The 26095-nt window shown below is 45.1% G+C and overlaps 1 protein-coding gene across 4 annotated transcripts; it reads left to right on the top strand.

Annotated features, from left to right (window-relative positions):
- The first annotated feature begins 118 nt into the window (after nucleotides 1-118).
- On the top strand, nucleotides 119-26095 carry LOC144114085 (uncharacterized). Of its 4 annotated transcripts, XM_077647572.1 has the most exons (5): nucleotides 119-440; nucleotides 3748-3816; nucleotides 4333-4444; nucleotides 10491-10553; nucleotides 25905-26095. In XM_077647572.1, exons 1-5 carry the CDS (start codon nucleotides 260-262, stop codon nucleotides 26014-26016), a joined length of 537 nt encoding a protein of 178 aa, XP_077503698.1. In that variant the 5' UTR covers nucleotides 119-259; the 3' UTR covers nucleotides 26017-26095. The 4 variants fall into 4 exon arrangements, with proteins under 4 accessions (XP_077503698.1, XP_077503699.1, XP_077503700.1 ...); XM_077647573.1 differs by lacking the exon at nucleotides 10491-10553; XM_077647574.1 differs by lacking the exon at nucleotides 25905-26095 and having other exon boundaries at nucleotides 10491-17094.

Below are 26095 nucleotides of genomic sequence, written 5' to 3'. Positions count from 1 at the left end.
GCTGAAAGCCGAAAAAAGAATGAAACAGAATGATCGAGAGCCGCGCATTACATTCTCCCAGCCATTGAAACCGAAATTGAGGGTCATCTTTTAGCGCCGCCTAGTGGCCAGTCTGCGCATTGTCGACGCGATATCGAGATCCATTGAAATCGAAGAGACGCTTCTGGCATGTTCTTGAGGAGGCATTAGCCAGTGTATTCTATTGCGTGCTCTGCAAAAAACTGTTCTGTTCGTTAATTGTGTAGTTGGCTGGACAGAAATGGCTTTCGACCGTAAACAAGAGGTGCCTGATGAAGATTCATCGAAGTCAAGCGACAGCCGTTATGTCTCTGAACTTACAGAAAGTTTCTCGGAGCGTGCGTTTCGCTCCGCCCTACTCACCGGACTGCTGCTGCTGGTACTGCTCGCTGTCGTCCACGCTATTGTATTCTGCAGCAAAGGTGACATCATGCTAGAATGCACATCTAGCAGTTGCTTATATTGGCACTGCGTCCAATCTCGCCTGAAATATATTCGCATTGTTCGGTGACTCGTTCAGTGAACATGCTGTCCTGCGTTACCCAGACCTCGCTGTTTTGGAGGGAGCAGTTAAGCTTCTGTGTTTAAAACGCTATTTTAGCTCAGCAGCAAAAGGTCATGCCGGTATATGGCCGTGTGTAACTGTTACGCGACAGCGTGTACAGCTCGTTCGGTCGAAATGCAGTCGGCGTCGTAGTAGTTGTAGTTGTCGGCACGGCGCGTCGGAAATATTCCTTCCCTTACGGCGCGGTTCGGGTGTCCACTGAGATATGTGAGACAGGCGGCATTTCCTTTTCCTTAAATTGTCCAACAGGCAAGGCGTCGCGCCAAACGGGCGATGGCGTTCCCTGGGCCCCTTGGCAACGCTGCAACACGCTGTCGCGTCCCACTCTTAAAGACGAAGCTTAAGCATCCTCCAATTTTTTCGTCTCGCATCATTGCCGTTAGTATTCCCTGCTTCGAGTACTTGTTCAGATAAGGCCCTAAAGAGGCGTACTCCTGAACTACAGTTTATGCTCCTTGCGCGAACGTTATTCTGCTGTACGCGTAAACTTAATTCTGCCAAGCGCTTTACACCATATTCATGTCTATTCTACCGTTAGCCGGCAGAATTTCCAGGCTAAAATTTTCCCGGCACTCGTCTTCGATTGACGGCAGAAAACTGCGTGACCTCTTGCCATGAAAACAGTGATTATTTCGATTATTTCGGTTCTTTCACGTTCGGTCGCCAGGAAACAGTGCTTCGACTGTTCCCTGCTGCGCCGCATGTGTTCAAATTTTCATCGACAGAAACTCCACTGCTGCTTGGTATGCAAGCAACTGCAAGCAGGGACATATCTAGGCAATCTTTTGAGCCATCTGAAAACCAGCTTTCCATTCTATAATGCATAAAATCAGCGCGATGAGATCGCGGCGTATTTTAATGTCGAACTCGGTGAAGTTAACTGTGAGTGTACTAGCGGAGAAAAATAATGATAAATCGCGAAAAGGCCAAGCAAAGACGGTAAATGATGCGCACTATGAGCAGCGGGTTGAGTTGGCGAGCTGAGACTTGGGGTCACCCGCGCGCGCCCTCTGTACCACAGCAAACCCCTACGGAACTTTCACTCAGCCTTTTGTCGCACTTAGCGTAAACTATCGTTTACTGCTTCCGTTTTCGGTTATATCAAGCCACGTGGATTGCGATCTTTTAAGCTTTGGACTCGGAAGTTCTCAGCAGCCGAGAAGGACGACAGAAGTAGCAAGGGAACACTGAGGACAACTCCATGGAATTGGAAAGCAGTATTCCGATGGGTAAACACCGAGCAAGATATTGCGATGTGTGTATGCTTGCGGTGCTTGTGGGTTTGTGCCAAGTGAAATAAATAAAAATAAATCAAACATCCGCGACTACAATTCAAATCCGCAGCGGAGCAAAAGATCAGCTTTGCTGGCCACTGCATGAAAGCACTAGGCTATCACCGCAGCCGAACATGCCTTGTGTTAAACTGCAACACACACTCGCGCTGTGCATTGCACGTCATCCTCTTAATCAACTAATACTAATATCAAACTAATAATAACAACAAAGTTCCCTATAGAATGAAACAACAGGTTTTGCTCTCCAAGAGGGGAAGCCAGGCAGATTTCTGCCTCTTTGCCACGTTTTACTACTTCCTGAAAGCGTGAATATATATCTTAGCTTGTATGGCGATGCAGGTCCACAACGTTTTGGTTATGGTATAATTCTTCCAAAATTGCGATATATGTCAGATATCCTTGTTTTGTAATCTGTGTCACACACTTGGCAGTAGAGAAAGCAGGGAACTTTCTTACTCACCAATAGCTATGGTTTTACTTGGAATCGTACTACTGGATCTGTCATTCCAGAACTTTCCATTGACTTTCTGATGCCTGCAGCTTGCAAGGAAATACTGGCAGGGAGAAAGTATGCCGTTGGCGCTAAACTAGATATGAGTTCCAAAGGATACAATATTTCACATTTCCTTTCACGCTGCAGCAGCCGTCATGGTCGTAACGATAAGCTAATGCTAATATCAGAAGTCACCTCTTGCAGTCCCCTGAGTTTTTCAAAAAGGAATGAGGAGATCAGCACTGAGCGATTTTTATATTTTTACACTTACAGACTACTGATTTTACACTCTGCGTCTTTCATTAGGCTGTACAGTGACACAAGATTACAGAAAGCAAAAATTTCCTAGATTTCTGTAAAGAAATGCTAGTTCTCTGAACGACAACAAAAAACCCGTTATGTAGAGAAAATTTGTAATGTGGGCATCACTGTTACCAAAAAAGAATAGGCTGACACCGTTTTGAAGTGAATGGCAGTGTAGCGCAGCCATTGGGATCTGCACCTAACAATTCGTGTAGAAGCGCATTTTTGTATTACTTTTGAAATCTGTCGCTGGTGGCGGCACCTATATTTCATTTCTTGGTCTTTTCTAGCTTATAAAAAAAGCTCCATTTTCGGTGAGAGTGGTCTCTTCATGATTAGAACACAGTACCCTATTGTTACAGGCCAACTTCAGTTTGTTCTTAATGACTGTTTAAGTTCAACTATTATAGAGCCGATCATTCGCTGGTGCCTGATCATTCTGGTAGTTCTGCTGGCTGCAGCCAAAATGAACATTGTTGGGCGAATCTGGGCCTAAGTAGCCAATCAGACTAGAGTTCTAGGGGAAATTCAGCCCAATGTTTCTACTGGCTGTGAGTAGGATAGACACTGCCTTTTCTTTTCAGTTCTAGAAGGAACTCTATTGTGTATAGGTGATCATTCTTAATTTGTTAGTGTAATAGTAGTATTGCCAGTGATATTGTATCAAATTCCATGAGCCAGTCTAGGCAGTAAAAAAGCTGCTGATATCTACTTCATTTAGCAGTTAAAAGCCCTGTAATAATGAAAAGAAAGTGCTTAAGTTCTGGGTTCCAACGTGAAAGAAGTACAGTTGTGAGCAATATGAAAGGAAACTAAGTTTGAGTATTCATTTGATTATTTCATAATTGTGTGTACCAAGCACAGGTTTCTCTCTTTTCCCCTAATAATAATTAGTTCTCCTGGCATATAATATCCAAAAGCCATTCTCAAATTTAGTGGTGAAATAACCAAGAAATTCGCAATTTTGTGCAAAAAGTTTGTTCCCTCTTATATTGCTCATTACTGTACTTCTTAGATGCACTGAAAGACACCTTTGTGCTGAACTGACATGCTTCATCTGTTTTATGTTCTAGAAAACTGTTTTCGAGCTCTCACGACATATTCGTTGTCGGACTATCTGGCATACTCATTCACACCTTCAGGTAACAATCAAGTGCACGTTCTTGTTGTCCACATGATACCTAAAATAAAAAGATGAGATGAGTCATTGCTTTACATGCAATAAATGTTTTTCGTAAATTAGTATTTGATGCTTGTTTTTTTCTGGAATGTACTCCTTGCAATGATGCCCTTGTGGTGCTGCATTAGGAATAAAATAAATGTTACTAAGGGACACGTCTGGCCCTCTATGTTGCAGTGTTTTAAATGTCATGTACCAGCTCACAGTAGCTCAACTGTTCTCATTGTGTAGAGTTGTTAATGCAAACTCGTTATTAAAGTGTTTGCTTTCTTGACTTGTTTGGTGAATCTCAACCTCAAGGTGCACATACGGGCAAAACGTACTTAATATTTATTGTGGCCTTGTTTTATTATATCCATGTCACCTTCACTAATTTGTGGTCCTCATTACAAAAAACTGGAGAAATGCAAAGAGAACAGATAACTTTTTTATTATATTGTATTCATAAATGACTTGTTTCTGTAATATGGATCCACAGATGAATTTTGGATTGCTGCTTTCTATGGCATGGGGATGTTTACTGCGACATTTCTGACGGTGTACTTGAACAGTGCAATTCCTGGAGTTGAACCGCCACTGCCTTGGGATAGGTGAGTGCCAGAGTCATTATGTGTCTCATTACCGTGTCTCATTATCATTGTGTGGCTCATTATGCATCCTCAGCATTCCAGATCTCTTCAATGTAAGAGGAAATCAGGTGCTGCTCCCTTGATACTGAGGACTTCCGCATGCTATAAGTTGCTACATGGCTTAGAAGCCCTGTGGGCTCTAAACTTTTGTCGAAGGTTGTTCCTTAGTTGCGGAGCTGAAACAAGAAAAAAAAAATTAATTTCTGTAGCACAATTGCATGAGGCTTGGGAACATGATTTTTACTGTACTAGAAGCTTCGTGGATTACTTGAAATCTAGGAGGTTGACATGTGAAATTTAATATTAAAAATATACATCTGAGCGCTTTGTGTACTGTTGCAATAAAAAGAAATACAAACAGCAGAGTGCTTAGCCACCACACTGTTTGCCTTTCTTTTTATTGCCCCTGTTCAACTTCTGTATGCAATTATTGCTGTGGGTGAAAATCAGTTTAATATTAAAGTGCTGTTCTAGACTGTACTTGTATATATGAGCCACCAAGGCCGAAAAAGATTCTAATAAGGCAATAAAATCAATAATGCGTGGCTAACTATAGTCATATGGCTGCAGCAGAAAGCCATGACCTTTCTGAAATCTTTGTAATTTGAAAAGTCTATTACTCCGGGGCAACCTTGGACCACTTCCTTCCCTTCTAGGGTACTTTCTTTGTTGTCTAGGCTAGCAGGCTCGCAGGCAGAGTGGGAAACAAGATCAGCATATGACTTGCAGCAGGGGCAGCACTAGTGTAATGTGTTGGCACGAATCTTTAAATGATGTGTAAATGAGAAAGCTCTGCACTTTATGTCTGTGTATTTGTTCTCTCTCTACCAACGAATTTGATGTACTCGTGTGACCTTGAGGTTACAATATATGAATCTTTAGCTTGTTTTTCATTTTCATTGTTGTTCTGGCTGTCATTCTTTTTCTGTCTTAATGCTGTTTGCTACTAGGAGTTTTTATACTTCTGCTTTAAGGGGCTGCGAAACACCGCTTGAACAGATACCGGTTACACTTCAGATGGATTCTTTATGTCACACAGATGCTGTCTCAAAAAGAATAAGAGAATCGATGGATAGGAACGAGAGTAATTCAGTGGCGAAATTTCAAAATGCAAGCAACCAAAATGCTGCCCTCAACTTGGTTTTCGCGCAGCTTCCCATTCCCATTTCACTCTCCCAATGACGACACTTAGTGGGACCAATCAAAACAGCCTATCAGAGCACGGGGCGGAAGCTTGCACTCCATGGTTGCCTGTTCTCTGTAACTCGTTCATGCTAAGGCTGGCAGTGCCGGCTGCATGGTTACTACAACCATGTGAATGACCCAGAGATGCTTCACCGTCACGTCGACAGCGCAGAAGGGAACACTGATCAGTGACGTTCCCTTGCTTATGGATCCAAACTCGAGCGCGAGATACTGCGACGGTGTGACAGCGTGCACAAGATATCAGACACATTTAGTATAACGCATACCACTACTGCTTACCGCCAACCATCGCCCGTTGCTCCTAGCGCGCTGGTTGGTAACATGGAACCTCCTTCGGCACCTCCTCGATCCAGAAGGTAGCAAATTAACACAGCGACAAAATTTACAGAAATTAGGTTATAAATTTGAAGGTTCGGAGCAGGAACTCCTCGATGCAACTCGTTGTCGATATATAGGCTCCGCCACCAAAACTACCTTACCGCGCTATGAGGGTAAATCCAACAGCGAACTAGACGCCCCTATTCACGAATTCGAGGTTCGAGCAGAAATACTAAAACTGAAAACCAAATCAGCCCCTGTACCCGATGGTGTAACCAACAAAATGCATAGAAACCTAGATGACAAATCTATAACGGCGCTGACCAATTTCATGCAAGAATGCTGGGAGAAGGGTGAGATTCCCCAACAATGGAAAACCGCTAAGGTAATTTTCATACCTAAGCCAGGGAAACCGCTCAATCTAGAAAATCTAAGGCCTATATCCCTTACCTTTTGCGTTGGAAAACTGATGGAACATGTCATACAAACGCGACTAACCAATTTCATGGAAGAGAACGACTTATACCCCCATCCATTCGATGATAGGTTTTAGATCGCATTTGTCCACGCAAGATGTCATGATACAGCTCACACATGACATATTAGACACTAAGTCGCTGGATGCGAAAGTAATAGTGGGACTTGATCTCACTAAAGCTTTCGATAATGTAAAACACGAGGCGATACTAGAAAACCTGGCTCTTTTAAACGTCGGGGAGCGCACATACAACTACATTGCCAATTTCCTTTCGGACAGGATAGCGCGCATCCAAATTGGTGAAAGTCAGTCTCAAGACATACACTTGGGCAGCATAGGCACCCCTCAGGGTTCGGTACTTTCCCCTATTCTCTTCAACGTGGCCATGATACGGCTCCCGAAGAGACTGGAGGGGATAGATGGCTTGAATTTCTGCATGTATGCGGACGATATCACCATGTGGATGACCCGTGGCCACGACGCGCACATCGAAAGTACGCTACAGAAGGCCATAAATGAGGTCGAAAACTATGTCAGCCGTAGGGGCTTGCAATGCTCGCCACAGAAGTCTGAACTTCTTTTTTATAGACCTCTGCATCAAAGACAAACTAGAACCATCCCTAACATCAAATTACAAACTCAAGAGGCGGAGATTCCTCATGTTGAAAAAATCAGAATTTTAGGAATGATTATACAAAGCAACGGGTATAACGGTGATGCAATAACTAAGATGGAAAACTGCGCGCAACAAGCTATGCGGCTCATACAGCGGATTGCCAACAGAAGACACGGCATGAAAGAGCAGAATCTCCTACGGCTGGTACAGGCGTTCGTAGTAAGCCGTATCTCGTATGCTGCCCCCTTCCTTGATCTTAAAGTTTCAGAAAAGGAAAAGATAAATGGAATTATCAGGCGATGCACGAAACAAGCTCTGGGATTGCCCATGCGTACATCCACTCACCGCCTCCTAGAGCTGGGAATGCATAATACCCTGGAAGAAATTACGGAAGCAGTGAGAACGTCCCAAATCGAACGCTTAGCCGGGACCACAACCGGCAGGGCCATTCTAGAAAAACTCAATCTTAGCCGAGATAACAGAACAACCGCCAAAGTTGACATGCTCGGAAAAATTCGAGACATTATAGTTGTACCCCCATTACCCAGGAATATGCATCCTATTCATCACTCAGTGCGCCGGGCCAAGCGGGCAGAGGCGCTAGAGAAACGCTTCCGCTCCTACAAAGACGAGGACGTGGTCTACGTGGATGCCGCTGAGTATGGTAAGAACACGATGACCGTCGCGGTCGTCAATAATAAACAACTCCTCAAAATAAGTGCCTCCATACTCTCGGGTAACCCAGAGACTGCAGAGGAAGCTGCCATAGCACTGGCTTGTGTAGGCACAAAAGCGAGATACATCATCAGTGACTCCAAAGTTGCCATACTAAATTTCAGCAGGGGCCGGGTCTCCCCTCTAACGAATACAATTCTAAGCCGTCATGTAATAGACCGGAAAATTACGCTAGTCTGGACACCAGCACATGCATCCCTGCCTGGTAATGAGACGGCCCACGAGTTCACCCGAGGCTTTTCTTTCCGGGCGGACCCGAGCGAGGTGGTCTTTACAGACAGGGATCGCATGGTGACCTACAGAGAAATTACACAACACTATCGTTTGCAACGAGCTAGACTTCCTCCAGCGGATAGATCCTTGTCCAGATACCAAGCCATCAACTGGCGCCGGTTACAAACTTACACATTTCCAAACCCGGCCCTCTGGAGTCTTATGTACCCAGGGCAATTTTCAGAAAAATGCGCGAACTGCGAACTTAGGGCCACCTTGGACCACATAGTATGGGAATGTCCTCATGCTCCCCGGGAGGGACGAGGTATTAACACAAAAGATCAATGGGAGACCTTACTACTGAGCTCCGACCCGGCGACTCAGTTACAACTCGTCCGACTGGCCGAAGCCGCTGCTGAGAGTCAAGACCATTCGGCCGTTGTCTAGGCGGGTAGCCCTCTGGCTACCCTCTTTCTGTTGGATATTAAAAGTTTTCCTATCCTATCCTATCACGGCAAGCAAGGAGCGCGTGCTGTTGACCGGTGGCGCCGCCGCCCGGTGATCCTCCACAAGCTGACGATGCGCACTCCCTGCTAAATGTGAAACGAACGCATCCTTCCTTGTGACTGAAACGAATGCTTATAGAGTTCAATGGCTCGATCGGATCCATTCCGCAAAGCCGCTCTCAGGTAGAGAGAGTAGCCATAAGTGTTGAGTGCTAGGTTGTAGGATGTTTACAGTGAGGCGCAAAGCCCTTCGATGCAAAAAGTAGCCAGAGCATCTGGTGGTGTATTTTTGTTTTACTTGCTTTACAGTGCTTTTATCTAGGGCAAACAAGTTGGTTTTGTTAATGTAATATAAAACACAAAAACTTGACAAAGTGTATCTCTAGTTGTTAGCACAATTTGCAGTATATTTACTCTTTGTCCAATCATCAAGCTCCCACTAAGTGATGTCATATCCGCTGCTAAAAACCGCCACTGTATGGTGACACGGTCAGCGCCACGAATTTGTTTTTGCAAGCTAATTAAAATATTAAAAACCACAGTATACGCGCTACGACCAATGCTAATAGGATCACTATAACTCATTCTATGCAACCAACAGGCAAAACAATGCACTGAAAATGTGTTTTGGGGCCCCTTTAATAATCCATGTTTGAAATGTAATAGTAATTGCGTATTGTATACAGGGTGTTTTGGCAAACACTTTAGAAAATTCCTAAAAATAGGTACATAGTTCGAAAGAGAACGGAAATCTTTTCAGAACCGAACTGCCAGCCGTGGTGGACGTCAGTTAGTGTGAAAATAATCCTAATCAAATAGCTAATCAACCAAAACTCACTAATTCACCTTTAAATTAACTCAGTCTGTTGGTTAGTGCCAAATTGGTGTTCAAAGGCATGGACAAGATGATGCCACAAAAGTTTTTGAAGTATATCAGTAGTTATCTAAACCTGTGCAGCACATGAGGAAGTCTGGCACATTTTTGTGCACAAAACCGAAACTGAATGCATGAGGCACGCAGGAAGATTGGTGCATTTTCACGAAGCTTCCCTTGGCGCCATCATTGCAACACATCATCAGCAGACATTGCATTTGCACAGAGCTTCTTGCGCGTCTCATGCGCTCACTCAGTTTTCTGTGGAAAAAAGCACTGGATTTCCTCATGCTGCAGAGCTTTAGAGAATGGCTTTTTCTTTGTTTCAAAAACTGATATGGCATCGTCATATCTGATAATCAAAAATTGGTTAGTAAATTTTAATTCATTAGCCACTTAATTGGGATGATTTTATAACTGACGTTCACCATGGCTGGCAGTTTTTTAATTATAATATTTTCTTTTCATTTCTACTAATTCCCTGTTTTTAGGAATTTGTGGAACTGTTCGCTGAAACACCCGGTTTGTATAGTCTTTGCCAAATATAACCAGGCGGGCTTTCCCACTTCTCATCCTCTCAGGAGACTTATCATCCTGAGGTGAATAGTGGTGGTGCAGGTCCACGTCACATAGGTTACCCTCACAGCCGATGAGGGCTGGCAAACTCAATGTTACCGCCAGGCGACTTTTTCAAGTCACGACAGCCTGGTTACTTTTGGCAAAGACTGTACAGCATTGGTCATAAAGTTCCCAGGCCATTAGGGTTGCTGTTGAGATGTGTAGTGAGGCTCTTATGGTGTCCCTGGCATTGGAAAGTTCTACAAATGAGATTGTTCTCACCCCTACCAAGATTAGGATTTCTGAAGGTGCAGTGCCAGCTATACTACTGAGCCCAGCAGGAACCGTGGTGCTCCCTTCTCTAGTATTGCACTTACTACTCGGCAATTTTTTTCTGATGCTAAGAACATATCATTATTTCAAGAATTTTAGTGTTTCTGTGCACCACTTATGTTTTTTTACTCCTGTCTCCTTTTCCCTCCCCCTTTTCCTTTTATTTGCAGGTCTGGTGGTACTATCACCGTGTCATATGCAATGTGTCCCTTGGTGGGCCTGATGACTTTCTGGTGCACCCTTTTCACGTGATATTCATCACTATGAAACCAGTGTCGATCCTTTTTAGGTCGTTTTGTAGATTTTATAGAAACCAGTGTAAATTATTTTGTAAATATGATCACTGAACCTCATTGTATATTATTGTTGCGATGAGTATGCAGTGGTAGTCGTAAAAGGTCGGAAAACAGTTTTCCGTTGTACAGCATGCAGGAGCATTATAAATGCTAAAAGCACTTATCTGCTTAAGCCACATGTTTCACACTGAAATCTTACAGCGAAGATAGCATATTGTGGTCAATTTTCTGAAAATCATGTTAGGTTCATGTACTTTTCCGGTGCAAGGTGTTCTAACTTAGCTCTTGTTGGCCCTCTAGTTTGGGCTAAGGGTGTTTTTTGTGTCATTTTTATTATTTTTATTTTCAATATGCAGACATATCCTGCTATCATGTCCACTCAGGTCTTGCAATTGAGTACCAAAGGGGTGCAACAAATGCAGCACCAGTCATTCAAGGTGTCCAGGCTAACTTTAGCCAAGTGAGTGAGTGAAAACCTTTATTGTCCAACAGAATGAGACCACCTCATCCAGACCTCCCCTGTCCCATACCCTCAGTTGAGGGAGGAGGATCAGGAGAGATCCGGCCGCATGGGGTAGTCGCATCAGATGCTGTCCAGGATCTCTTGTATCCCGGCGGCCTCTTCAGCCACTCGGACGGCGGTGAGCTTGAGCTCAGGGTCCGTGCTCAGGAGCAAGGTCTTCCAGGCGTCTCTACTATTAATGTTCTTTGCCCTGCCTGGGGATTGGCTACACTCCCATATTATGTGGTCGTGGGTCCCTCTCGCCCCGCACTTCTTTCATTTATCGTCCTCTATTTCTGGAATGATGTTTGCTTAGAATTGGGTGTGGGTAGACATCTGTTTGTAGACGCCTCCACGCCACCGCCTGTTGATTGTTGAGTGCTTTGCTAGGTGGGGGAAAGTACCTGCGATGTTGTCTATAATATTCTGTAACTTCCTGACAGGAGATTAGTCTCCCTTCTCTCCCATGATCTGCGAACGGTGTCCCGTCTTGTGCAGCTCGGTGGTAGAGATCTCGAGCTACCTCGTGGGCCGCCTCGTTGCCACGGACAGATTCGTGCGCGGGGGTCCAGATTATATTGATTGTTCTATTCAATGTCGCTTGTCTTAAAATTTTGGCGGCGAGGGGAGAGACTCTTCCTCTACTAAAATTTTGGACTGCAGCTTTGCTGTCGCTTATGACGTATTTAGCTTTGGAACCGACGCAAGCTAGTGCTATTGAACCTCCTCCGCCGTCTCGGTGTTTGTGCCTAGGATAGTTACGACCATGATGGGGCTACCCGCTCCGTTCACTACCGCGACGGTCGTGTACTGATTATATCTATCGCCCGCTGCGTCTACGTAGGCGACCTCCTCCTGAGGCTTGTCACCGTAGATGCTTTCTATCACCTCTGCCCGCTTTTGTCTTCTTTCCTTGTTTATTTTTGGGTGCATGTTCTTGGATAAGGGGGGAATCCTAAGATTGCTCCTAATCTCCATGTCGATATCCTCCCTCTGTCTAGCTCCCCTGTCTGTTTGGAGTCTGACTTTGGATAGTGTGGCTCTTCCCGCATGTGTTGTGCTGAGTCTCTCTAGCTGTGATGTCTGGACTGCTTCTGCGAGCTCTGTAAGCATGTTGTGTATGCCCAGTGTTTGGAGTTTTTCTGAGGATGTGCACATGGGCAGGCCTAGAGCTTTCTTGACGCACTTCCTTATGAGAGCGTCGATTTTGTTCCTCTCTGCTGCTTTGAGATTTAGGTACGGCGTGGCGTAGCTGATTCTACTTACTATGAAAGCGTGTAGGAGCCTAAGTAGGTTTTTTCTTTAAGACCGCCTCTTTTGCTCGAGACACGTTTGATGAGATTGAGGGTCTGCATCACGTGGCTCTCAAGCTTTTTGATGGTTATCGTGTTTCTCCCATTCGACTGCATATGAAGGCCTAGGATACTAATTGTGTCCACTTTGGATATCTCCTTTCCTCCTACAGAAATCTGAATTTCCGAGGGTGGTTTGTTCCTCAGAGCCTTATCGTTATATATGAATATTTCAGATTTTTTGGGCGAGCATTCTAAGCCCCGTTCTTCTGCATACGTTGAAATTATATTGGCAGCTGCCTGTAGGGTTTGATTAATCTCTGCATCACTTCCTCGGTTGATCCATAGATTAATGTCGCCCGCATACAGGCTATATTCTAAGTTTGGGTTGCCAATTTTTTCAAGTTCGCCCGGGAGTTCTCTCATGGCCATGTTAAAGAGAATGGGTGATAGCACCGACCCTTGAGAGGTTCCCTTGCTTCCTAGCTTTATTTCCCCGGATTTAATCTCCTGGAAGATTATGCTCGCAGTTCTATCTGTGAGGAAGTCTCTTATGTAGCGATAGGTTTTGTAGCCTACTCCGGCGTGGCTGAGTTCTTGCAATATTGCCTCATGTTTAACATTATCAAATGCCTTTTTGAGATCGAGACATAGGATAACCTTTGCGTCCCTGGTTCTGGAGTCAATGATATCCTGTTTTAGTCGCAGCATGACGTCTTGTGTGCTGAGATGGGGTCGGAACCCATAAATCTCATCTGGCCACTTCTTATTCTTTTCCATGTAGTTCGATATTCTGGTCTGGACGACATGCTCCATTAGTTTCCCGACGCACGATGTGAGGGATATAGGTCGAAGGTTCCCTATCTGCGGCTGCTTCCCGGGCTTAGGTATTAGGACCATGGTGGCCGTTTTCCATTGCGGGGGAATCTCTCCCTTCTCCCAGCACTCCTGCATTTAATCTGTGAGGGCCTTTATGGAGTTATCGTCGAGGTTCCTTAACATTGTGTTCGTAATCCCGTCTGGGCCAGGAGCCGATCTGGTTTTCAGTCTATTTCCGCCCTTACCTCGTCTACCATAATGGGCGCGTCCAGGGCCTCGTTCGGGGCTCTTTCATAATCGGGAAGCCGACTTTTGTCTGTGTCTCCTATGTAGGTTTCAGCTAGTTTGCGCATGAAGCTTTCGTCATCGTATTCCCCACACGCTTGTTTAACTTTGGTCATTGTAACTTTTGCTTGCGTTTTGGATTTTTGTGGGTCTATGAGATGCCTATGAATGTTCCACGTCTGGGGGAGATTCATGCTCCTCTCCATTTCGTCGCATTTGCTATTCCAATTTTGTTCGCACAGTTTAAAGGCGTAATCCTCTATTTCTTTATTATGCCGCGCCAATCTTCTTTTGAGATTGCGGTTGTTCCTGCCCTGTTTCTTTAATCGGCGCTCCATGCCTTGTTTGGCTTCCCACATGTGTAGGAGTCGGCTGTCCGCTATCTCGGGAGCTTTCTCCCCGTCTAGCATTTTGGTTACCTTTCTGGCATCCTTCTTAACTGCTTCGCACCACTCTCCGATGTTATTTATGACTGTCTCATGTCTGTTTCCTCTGAGCTCCCTAAAGTGGTCCCACTCTGTGATCTTCGTAGGGCTTTGTTTGTTGCCTATTTGTTTGTTCTTGGTTCTTATCTCTGTTGCTATGACAGAGTGATCGCTGCCTAAGTTCTGTTCGGTGTTAATCCATTTCGCCGTTCCTACGCTTCTGACGAGGGTTAAATCCGGTGAAGTGTCCATGTTGACGCTATTTCCAGCTCGTGTGGGGTGCTCCGGATCTGTTAGTATCCTAAGTCGCAGGTTGTGTATATCCTCCCATAATTGTCTCCCTTTTGGGTCTTCTTTCGGGTACCCCCATTCCGGGTGATGGGCGTTGAAGTCACCTACTATGACTAAGGCTTGGTTTTCTGCTATTTTAAGTGCTTTGTTAATTATTGCCCTAAACCTAACCTTCCTCTGTTTGGGTGGGCTGTATATGTTTAAGAGAAAAATGTTTGATTCTCCCTTCTTTCCTGTTAAAATTTCCACGAAAACGTTTTCGATTACCTTTTCTTCTAGATCGTGCTCTATTGTTGCTACGTTTCTCTTGACTAATGTTGATACCCTTGATTTGTCTCCCCTGCTGCTATGGAAAACCTGATAACCCTGCAGTTTAGCCGGACCGCCGGTCTCTTGCAGCGCAACTGCTAGCGTGGCTGTCTCGAGCATCGACAAGGCGCTTTGTAGCACCGGCCGCTTGCGTCGGTAGCCGCAACAGTTCCACTGCCAAATTTGGGTACTACTGGGCGACCTGTCCATTGCTAAGCTTGGTGATGCTCTCCTCAACTGTAGCGAGTCGTGCATGTATGATGGCATTTTCCCCCTTCAGCTGCTGTAGTGCCTCAGTTATTAAACAGAAATTGTTCTGCATTTGGTTCTGGATTTGGTGAAAAAAATCCTCTAGTTTGCTATCCCTTTCCTTTGCGAAAGTTTTTAAATTTCTGTCCATTTTGGCTTCTAGTTTGTTTAGCTTTTTGTCCGCAGTCAGGTCTGAGTTGCTCTCTTCCCTGATTCTGCGCTTGCATGGAGGCGGGACGGCATCCTCGACCACCATGTCACTTTCACTCTCCTGGCTGTTATTTAGCCAAGGGTTAAAAGATATTTGAGGTAGGCCAGGGAAACCGCTTACATACACCTACCAACCAGCTTGCGCATCTCAGGCAATTTTTGTTTTGCAATTAATCTATTATCAATTAAGGTAATTTTTCTAAATGCGTAAATATTGACTTTAGGCAGCAAATTTAAATAGCAAAGTTGGAGAGCACCTTCAGAAACCCCCATTCTATATATTTGCGATAAAGGAAGCCTCGTCTATCTTTGCCGAGCTCCAAAGAAAGCCTGCGAAATACAAAAAAACAATCACGTGACTAGCGCATTCGCGTGCCACGATTGTCCTGGCTTGAGTGAACGAAATCGGCTGCTGGCAAGGCGCGACGACCCCATTGCTCCGGCAGGCCGATATGTCGACAGTGGTTGCGACTCCCGCGCGAGCCAGTCTGCAAGCGAGATGGTGCAAGTTGCATCAAACACACCGGGAATTGTGAGCGCGATGAAATGGCCAAAGGTGACAAACAAATTCGACGTGTTTTATTCGTCACTTAGAGGCAACACAAGATAAGTAAAATGCTTGATTCGGTCGGTGGGGATGCTGGCGGCGGCGCCGCTTTGCTAGGATGATGCAGAACGCTGGAGGCAATGGTCAGAGGCGGCTGGTAATGTGCTCTGCTGAAGTAAGGCAGGCGGCCAAGTTCGATTAAAATTGTGCGAACCTAAAACACTCTGCGGGAGACCGATATGTTTTCACGGCGCGCAGGGCAGCTAGCTGTCTTGGCTGAGGACACAGAATATTTTCTCGCTATATTCTTTGGACCCCCACAGAATAGGGAAAACAGATTCTGAAGAGTCAAAATTATCAGAGTGGTGGATGTTGGAAGACAACCTCTATCCTTACTATGTCTAACTGCATCATAATATGGGGCCACGAGACTTCGAAATTCGGCCTCATTTTGTCAATTCAGATCTCACAGAGACTGATTTTTTATAGTTTGGAACATTTTATACTACGGGTGTCCCAGCTATCTTTAGCCAGGGTTTAAAAATGTGCCAATTTACTCTAAGATGACGCGACCAATTGCATGTTATTGAAGATTGTGTGGAGAATGTCACACTATTTCCTCTCCTGCTTAACTGTGTTCAGTCAAAGTAAACCGAAATCGCAAGGAATAAAGTTGGGCAAGAATTCGAGTTACAAAGTTGTAGAATGGTCCGCAAAACATCCGACTGAAGTTTCTGACGTCCATATCATGCGTATCAGTTTTTTTTGCGCTTACTGTGGTTGCCCGCGACATGCAAAAAAAATGCACACGGATTTAACTCTGGTTGCAGTTAAAGGGGCTGTGAAGGGGGCTCTAATAAAGTTCCGGCATGCCTGGGATATTGAAGCACGCCGCTTCACGAAGTGTCCAGCAAGGATTTTTTTTAATGCGGGTTGTAGAAGCTGCGTTTACAGCGTCTTCGCGCCTTTCCCTCTCTCGTCAATTTTTGTACGCTGGAAGGTAGGCGCTCCTTCGCCGACCCCCCTCTGGGAGCGGAGCTTCCCGACCCGCCGGAGATACGCGGCTTATTGGCCGCGGCCACGGTAGCTGCCTGAGGTCTGAAAGAGTCTAAGCAATGGCCACCTCTCACCATGTCTACACAGATGCGGGGGACGGAGGAGGATGCGAGCATGAAAAAGTCGCCGGGAAGGGCTCGCCAACTTTGACGCGTAATTGTGGGTCGTCTGCTACGTGTAGAAGAGTATTATTTGGCTCTGTTTTTCATGGGAACACAGTGCAGTGATTAAGTGAGTTAATGTCTACTCGGAAGGCGTTTCAGAGCCCCTTTAAGATCGAGCGATAGCTGTACGATGATTTATATTTTCGGATTCTACTCGTAACATTTTCAACGGTATATGACGACACTGAAGCATAAAATTCAATTTTCAATCGTTTGTCATGTTACCACGTGTTTCAGTCGTTTGTCATGATGATCATTTGTCATGTTACCACGTGATTGCGATGATTGTATAAATGTGACGCACTGTTGTAATAAACCAGTTGAAGTTCCGCGCTCTGTCCTGTTGGTTTCTTCCTCGTCCCTTGTCTTTTTTTTGCGCGGTTTAAAGATGCACTCTACTAATCACAGTTAATTAACAGGAAGTGCTTAGGATCCGCAGTTAGTGCAGTGCAATCATACTTCATATAAGCTATCCACCGATATATTGCAACGGGACGACGGTCCCGCCCAAAGGAAAGCACACAAAGTCGGAGAGCCGAAGGAACCCCGCCAACGGCCCTCAATTTTTATCCTCGTCTGCGTGCACTCGCTCCTTCGCGCCTCATCTTCCGCGCAGGGCACTTGGTCGGCGTACGCCGTGCCCTGGGCATTTAAGGTCCGTTCGATTCGCCTGCACTCCCTGCACCAGTTCTGTAAAGTTCCGCAGCGGTGCCGCGAGCGTGCAGCGCCAGTTCCAGCTGTTCAAGTGCTGCTTACTTCCAAAACGAATGGTCGAGTGCAGGCCTGGTCGTCTGCTAGCCTTGGCGTCGCCACCAAATTGCAGCCAGCAGCGTGGCGCCCAAATCAACGGCCGCCAACATCCCGAACCGCGTGAATAATTTTCAAACAGCACATCGTAGAAAAGTGTTGCCATGAATCAGCCTCGATGCAACCTCGCGGCAGCTAAGCGAAACGCACGTGCGTTCTTTTACTGAACACGACTGAGGTGCGCGCGTGCCGACTTGCATGGTAAGCGGTTGTTGCAACAACGTGCATCATGCGCTGCATGCACGTGTTTACTTTTAGTTAACATAACCGGCTTCGAGTACTAATATAACTTTATTAGTAGAAAGGATCGATAGACGCCGGTTACGGATCCGTCGAGAGCACGATGGTCGAGAGATGCAAGGTGCCAGCGAGGGCCGCCGTCCCCACCTCCGTCGTCGCCTTCTCGGGTGGCCACTCACGTTCCATGAGAGTCGGCGGGCCCGTGTGAGGCACTGTTGTCATCGACGAGTGGAATAATTTGAGTATGTCCGCCGTTTATCGCAAAGCGCAAGCCATCGTCGCGAAAGCCGTCGTCTGCTTCCATGGCTGCTACAGCTGCACCATTTCGGCACCGACCATTGAGGAGGTGCAGTTTTCCTTCACTTTCCTGAACTAAACCTGCACATCTGCACTTTTTTTAAACGAATGGCGTCGTGCAGACGGCGCCATCTTGCACCGCTGAAATGAATGGCGAAGTGCAGCACCGCGAGAACCAGTTCACGAAGTGCAGGCGAATCGAACGGATCTTTATTCCCGTAACAATACGAGTTGACGTTTTAGAGTAAAGTTCAAATTTTAATCCCATTTGCTTAATTTATGATAAATAATTATTCCTTAATGTCAGTTTGGGGCAGTCATACTTCGACTTAACCTATCCAACGATATATGACTTGATGCTGTTGCATGAAGTTCATTTTTTATCAGAATAACTAGTTAACACTAATGATATAAATCCTGCAATTAGTTCACTGCAGTGATACTCAGCATATGCTATCCAACGGTATATGGCTTGATGTTATACCGTAAAGTTGAATTTTAAATCTGATAGCTAATTAACTGTAATTAGTTACTACACATAATTAGTAAAGTGGTCAGTGAGTTATGTACTTGTAAACGGTCAGTGAGTCATGTGGTCCTGCACCAGCTCAAGATAGCTTACTATACTACGCAAAACTTTACGCAAGGGAGGCTATGCCCCAGTCCCTTGGCTGAGCTTGAAGGTCATCCTGCCGCCTCCAAGCGTTCTCCGTAGTTCAATATTGAGAGTCTGAGACCGCTAAAAAAATACATCACATCCCTTATGCGCGCCGCGATTGCAGTGCTCTCAAACGTTCCACGTACAGACGAAAAGCTCATTTAGCTCTGTGTAGTGCCGTTTAAAAGGTGACAAGGCAGCGGCGCATGCATTGCCAGTGCGATTTGTGCCAGTAATCGTAATCGCTTGCTCTGCCTGAAGCTACTGACGGACATGGCAGTTCGTGACAGCTGTTAACAGACAATCGTGTATCGACTGTTGAATCGGGAGCGAATTTGATATGCCTTTTTCCAATTAGGAAAAAGCAGACATGATCCTTGCCCTAGGAGCTGCAGGCGGACAGAGACGCCAGGCTGTAAGGATATTTCAAAGCTGGCACCCTGAAACACTGCCTAGCCCGATGCCAATAGTGTATCACTGCGAGGTTCTGAAGCAAACCGGCAGCTTCACAAGAAGAAGACAGAGAGCTTCAGCCATAAATGATGAGGTACTTTCCAACGTTTTGTCCTTTATGGTAGCTAATCCACACGCTAGCGTGCACAACGTGAGTGCAGAGATCGGAGTGCCGAAATCAACTGCCTGGAAGATTTTGAAAACAGCTGAACTGCATCCCTATCATCTGCAGTTGCATCAGTGTCTTCAGTCTCGAGATGGTCAAAACAGACTCAACTTTGTGAATTGGGTTTTGATTCAGGAGGAGCAGGATTGTGACTTTCTCAGAAAAGTACTGTGGTCTGACGAGGCAAACTTTTTCGGAATTCCCAAGTGAATATCCACAACGCACACTACTGGAGAGAGCAAAATCCCTACTGGCTAGGAAGATCCTGCCACCAGTATGGGTGGTCTTTTAATGTGTGGTGCGGAATGTATGGGAGCACAATCATTGGCCCACTATTTTTAACGACACTGACCGGCAAGAGGTATGTGAGTGAGATCCTGAAGGGACCGGTTGAAGACTTCTGCAACGACATGCCACTGGAACGGCTTGGCGCGATGTGGTTTCAGCCCATAGCTGTGGTCAAGCATGAGCATGGCTTGATATGACCTTCCCAGAACAGTGGATAGGTAGCAACGGACCTGTTCTGTGGCCGGCAAGGTCACCCGACCTTAATCCTATTGACTTTTTCTTGTGGGCCTATATTAAGGACTGCGTATACGCAACGGAAACAACTCCAGAGGCCTTGCAGGAGAGGATAACTGAAGTCTGCCGCAGCATTTCTCCGACGGTGCTCAAGGCAGCGAAGTAAAAGCCTCCTCAGATGCCAGTACTGCGTCGCCGCAGAAGGTGACCTATATGAGCACGTGTTGTGAAAGTGCATGTTGAGAAAAAAACAACTTTCAGTGAAAGACTGCATGTGGCCATTCTGGCAACTGTTATTCTAGCATTGGCATTGCTTCCGCAGATCAGAATCCTCAGGCGAATCAACGCTGCCGCCAGCATCCCCGCCGACTGAAGCAAGTATTTTACTTATCAAGTTTTACTCTTAGTGACCAATAAAACTCATCGCATTTGTGTTTTCCACCTTTGGGCTTTTCAGCGCGCTCATAATGCCTGGTGCGTTCGCTGCAACTTGCACCGTCACGCTTGCAGACTGGCTCGCGCGGGTATCGCAACCACCGACGACATATTGGCCTGCGGGAGCAATGGGGCTGTTGCGCATACCAGCAGCTGATTACGTTCACTCAAGCCAGTATTGAGAGCAGCACAATCGAGGTACGCGAATGCACTAGTCACGTGATTTTTTTTTATTTCGCAGGCTTTCTTTGGAGCTCGGAAAAAAGGTACACGCGAGGGTTTTTTTATCGCAAATAAATGGGATGGAGGGTTTCTGAGGGTGCTCTCCAACTTTGCTATTCACATCTACTGTCTAGAAACAATATTCATGCATTTAGAAAAATGATCTTAATTGCTACTTAATTAATAGCAATACAAAAAATTGTCTACATGTGCAAGCCAGCTGGTAGCTAGCTGTATGTAAGTGGTTTCCCTGGCCTACCTCAAATATCTTATTTTTTAACCTTTGGCTAAAATTGGCCTGGACACCTTGTATATAGACGCAAAGACTTACTGTGCCTGTATGTACCCATCCTGATATTGATTGTGTCACTTGCATCCTGCTAGCCCCCATTAAAATTTCAGTTCAAGTTTTGCACTTCACAAATTTTTGTGTTATGACATGTTTGTTCAGAAAATATGTATAATTCATGAGTATGTATACCAGCTTTGTCAGTAAAGTTTCGAGACTCATTTATTTTTTTCTCTAGAAATGATTCCCCAAAACAAATGTTGGTGCGAATGTGTAGCGCTATCTTTTTGGTCTAACCTGAGCTATTTATGTTAAATGCTGTGGCAGCCGCTAGATGGCGCTACATGTAGAAAAATACGTTGTTACTAGCCGTCTGCGCATTCTACTGTGAGTGAATGTGGAGAGATGGACGTCCACCTCTATCAGCGTGTAAACATAAAATTATGTGTGAAGCTTGGCAGGACAGCCACACAGACGTATGAGCTCCTTCGTGACACTTACGCAACGAGACATTATCGCGGGCGCGAGTTTTCGAGTGGCACAAGAGGTTCGTTTCGGGGAGAACGTAAATGGAAGACGACACAAGGCAGGGGCGCCCTTCAACCTCACGGAGTGAAGACAACGTGGCTCGGATCATGGAAATCGCACAGCAAGACCGCACCATTACAGTTCGCGTGCTATCAGATGCTCTCGACATTAGTGAGACAACACGCCACCAAATTTTGCGTGAGAACTTGGGGAAACGAAAGCTGAATGCCATACTTGTGCCGCACTCCCTCACACAGGACCAGAAGGACATGCGGGCATCAGTGAGCGCTGATTTGCTCTCCGAGGCAGAGAAGGATGCTGCATTCGTCGACAGCATCATTGCTGAAGACTAAACATGGTGTTTTAAATACGATCCTCAAACAAAGAGGCAGAGCGCCGAATGTCGGTCCACAAGGTATCCGGCGTCGAGAAAGGTGCGGCGACAGAAGACCAAAACAAAGACGATGCTGATAGCTTTTTTTCGATGCCAGAGGTGTCATACAGCACGAGTTCGTCCCACAAGGGCAGGCGGTGAATCAGGAGTTTCTTATCCGCGTGCTCCAACACATACGTGATGCACTGTGATGCCGTCACCCTGACTTATGGGCATCTGGACAATGGAGCCTTCTCCACGATAACGCAAGGCCACACGCTGCTCTCAGCATGACAAAATTTCTCGCCAAGCACAGCATTACTGTACTTCCCCATCCGCCATACTCGCCTGACCTCTTCCCATGCATTTTTTCCTCTTTCCGCGTGTGAAGTGAGCCCTAAACGGTTGCTGGATGGGGAGTGTGGAGGCCATTCAAGACGCCACAACAAAGGAGCTGACAGCCCTGCCAAAAGAAGCGTTTTGCAACTGTTTCCAAGACGTCAAGAAGTGTTTGAAGCTGTGTATAGACTGCAAGGGAGACTATTTCGAAGGGGTGCTGCACAAATGATTTCAATGTTAAACACGTTTTCTTTAATGGACTCAGTCTCGGAACTCTACACACAAAAATTGTATTTACGGTTATTTTTGGGTGTTGCATTGAATTGGGTACTGAATATTCGCAAAGCCAGAAAGAAAGGATCGGTGGCATCAGAAAAAAAAATACGGATCAATCAGTCTTTTTTTGATCAAAAACTGTTTTAACCATAGAAAATATTGATATATAGACTTCTTAGGTGTTGCAGCGCAGCATTTTATGGGTATATTGTAATTTTTTGTTGTCTTATATGAGCAAAGGTTCTTGAAATGTTTTTGATTAATTCTTGTAGTTGACTAAAGTTGCAGTACACTTCCCATAAGAACATCGCATTGTGATGTAAATGTGTTCAGCATGACATAGTGCCTAAAATATCAGGTTGTGTAAGAGTATGTAGGCAGTCTTAATCGCAGAACAAGGCAAGCATAATCGAGGAGTGTAACGTTTCCCAAGCGATTTTAAAAGAAAAAGTTTCTAGAAATTCCATACAGATCCCATTCGTTTCTGGGTTTTAACCTTTGCTGCAGCAGTTTTTTTTTTACAGTGATAGCTGTATGAACAACTTTCTCATGTTGAAATGGCAGCACCACTGTACATCTTAAAGAAAACTCTGGCCGAAGGTACTGTTATCCAAAAAGGGAGGAGACCGCCGCGTTGGCTCAATGGTTATGGCGCTCGGCTGCTGACCCGAAAGGCATGGGTTCGATCCCGGCCGTGGCGGTCAAATTTCAATGGGGTGAAATTTTAGAGGCCCGTGTACTGTGTGATATCAGTGCACGTTAAAGAACCCCAGGTGGTTGAAATTTCCAGACCCCTTCACTATGGCGTCCCTCATAGCCCGAGTCACTTTACAATAAACCTACAATAAACCAAACCAACCACAACAACAATAAACCCCCATGAACCAAACCAAATCAAAGCGGGAGGTTAAAAAGTGTGAGAGTCTCTACATAGCAGGACGTCTGCATGCTGTTTACCAAAGACCACACAGCTTTCATGGTCCTGAAAAGCTTTATGTTGAAGGAACCGAATTTGACTACTTATGTGTCACGTACAAAGGCACCCACAATTCACCATTGCTCTTGCTAGCCAGTTGTGCTGCCAGCTTTCTTAAAGGGGCACTGAGGACAAATTTAAGTTGGCCTGTATTGATAGACTGCAGCATTCCAGTGACGAGACCACTCTCATAGAAAATGGAACATTTATAATCTAGAAAGGACCAAAGCATGAAATACAGGTGTTGCCATCACCAGCCGATTTTGCAAGTAAACTGCGTGTTTAAACCGAATGCTATGCGGCACCGCCATTCACTTCAAAACAGCAGTAACCAGTCCTTCTCGGTGTTAACGTCATAAATTTGTATCTAGTACCAGGAAATTTTTTAATTCCATTTTCCCAGCCAAGCGGCCGGATAAATATATTAACATGCCCAGAAAGAGCTGGAGAATCAAATGTTTAATAAGAACAGTAATTGGAGAGTTGTCCTGAGTGTCGCTTTAAAGTTGTTACTCATTCTGTTGCATCGTTTTTCCTTAGGCAATGCTGTACAGTAACACAAATCAATTGATCACTTTGTGCTGTGGGCTGCTCATAATACTGCAAGAGTTCACATTAACCATGTGCACAAGTTGTGGTTTCTGGTAACGACATATTGTTTGCGCGATCTCTGTGACAAACTTTAAAAACTGTCAAAGGTCCAGCTAATTAGAGTTATCAGCATAACAGGCTTTATCTTAAAGGAATTTCAATGTACACATTAAAAAAGGCACGCAGTTCTGGAATAAGCATAGTTAAAGACGTCATTTAGATTTAGTTTTGCATATTGTAAGAATATTAGTGTGAAATATTTTCGCAGCAAAAAGAAAAGACTGACTGCACTCTAATAACGGGGTTTCTTTGTGAGAAAGGAGCGAGGCTGCAAACATTGCTGCAGCTTTAAAAAAAAAAGAAAAATGCATCAGACATGGAAATTATATTAGATCATTCAACACTTCTCTGCATAGTGCCACCTATCTGTCGCAAAGCGCTTGGAAGATTGGTCTGTAGTCATGTTTTCAATTGTTGACTCAGCCCTGGTGTTACGCGGAGCAGGAAGCAGGTGCAACTCGATAAGATTTGCACAGGGAAAATTATTTTCATCTCATAGCACATGAGAGCTGCATAAAAGTATGCACCTATCGCTACCTTTGCATGTCACAAACTGCAGGCAACAGTCTCCTCTATTCATTCCACCATTCCAGGACCATCGTTGTGTGAGGCCTTGTAAGCATTACTGTCTACAGTAGTCCTCTCACCAGTGTTAAGACATGCACAAGAACATGTCATCTTTTGCAAAGCTTCCTTGGGTGCCAGTCATTTATTCATTGGCCATTGACAAAATGGCACTTTCTAATGTGAGCAGAACTTTATGCATGTCAGCGAAGTAGTTCATAGACAAAGGTGTGCCAGGTAGCCTTAAAGCAAGTGCCAAATTAAACGAATATATATTGCAAATGATGCACCCTGACAGTTGGCAATTATTTGAGCTTATAGGTACAAGCAGGTTTTTTATAGGCATTCAATACCTTTTCGTCTATAGGGTGATTTTATTAATTATTACTGTTGGTTCCAAATAGAAATAGGTCGATGCACAGGTTAGGACTTCTAGCAGGTTTGTTGGCATGCCCTCATTATTGAGTAACTTAGACGGTATTTCAAAAGCATTGGCGACAGCAAAGGAATTCAGAGAATCTTTACTAGGCTCATGCTCACAACATGTTGAGCACTGGACCAGCTGGACACCAGAACTAAACTGTTTTCCATGACTGTGCAATCATAACTGGCAAAAAAATAAATGCTGAAATTTTCATAAGTGGCCTCTACAAAGCAATGTAAAGCGTGGCTAGACCACCCATGCTGTCCCTTCATGTATCAATAGACCCCTACTTTTCCCTTCCTTAACAACCCAATTCCGCAACAAACGGCCTTGAGCCTCCCCTTCTAAATAAACAGCTCATTCATTCATGTCTACTCTTTGAACGCTGCCTTGTGACCTTGTAAAATCACTTGCACTATTTAATTCAAATCCCATTTGGTTTGCTTTGCATATGTACTTCTACTTGTAAAACATTTGGTCAAGCCATTACTCTTGAGGATAAATGTTTGTGTGCACCACAGTTGTGCTGGTCTTCATTCACTGCACCTCAGAGACAGTTTGCTTTTGAAAATACTGCAGTCATGGCCTCTAGCTGCAGTGTTTGAGGTAGTAAAGCCTTGATGTTCCAAGTGTGCTACACAGAGAAATGCATGGTAAGACATGACTGCGTATCTCTAACTAGGCCTATCTATAGCTGCGTTGCCGTTGCCGTGAACGTTCCTGTGTTCGACTCAAAAGCTGAGTCAGTAGTATTCGATTTTGAGTGGACCACAACGAAAATAAAGCATTCAGTCAAAGCCACCTAGATCTGTGGTGGGTTTAGTTCAGTCAATGGTTTAGTCGGTGATTCAGTCAATGGTTCATTGCGGCCTTGTCATGTGTCATAATACAGACTCTTGTGGCTCGACACGTGTGGCAGGTGGTGCCATGGAGCGCTTCCACTTTTTCTGAGTACCGTGATCCCCCTATCCCTGCCAACGGATTTGGAAGATATATGGGGCAGCCGCTGCCTGGTGCTCCTCCCATCATGAATGTCGCGTCTGTGATGCCCTGTGTATTTGCCTTCACAATATCGTTATCATAAATGACAAAATAAACTTCTGCGCAGCT

Source organism: Amblyomma americanum, chromosome 1, assembly GCF_052857255.1.
Source record: "Amblyomma americanum isolate KBUSLIRL-KWMA chromosome 1, ASM5285725v1, whole genome shotgun sequence".
Lineage (NCBI taxonomy): Eukaryota > Metazoa > Arthropoda > Arachnida > Ixodida > Ixodidae > Amblyomma > Amblyomma americanum.
This window is presented reverse-complemented; position numbering and strand designations above follow the sequence as displayed.

Coding starts and splice junctions, on each gene's coding strand:
- LOC144114085 (XM_077647571.1), top strand. CDS start 260: ATGGCTTTCGACCGTAAACAAGAGGTGCCTGATGAAGATTCATCGAAG. Junction 441..3,747: donor TATTGTATTCTGCAGCAAAG/GTGACATCATGC, acceptor TTTATGTTCTAG/AAAACTGTTTTCGAGCTCTC. Junction 4,445..7,649: donor CCGCCACTGCCTTGGGATAG/GTGAGTGCCAGA, acceptor CCCATTACCCAG/GAATATGCATCCTATTCATC.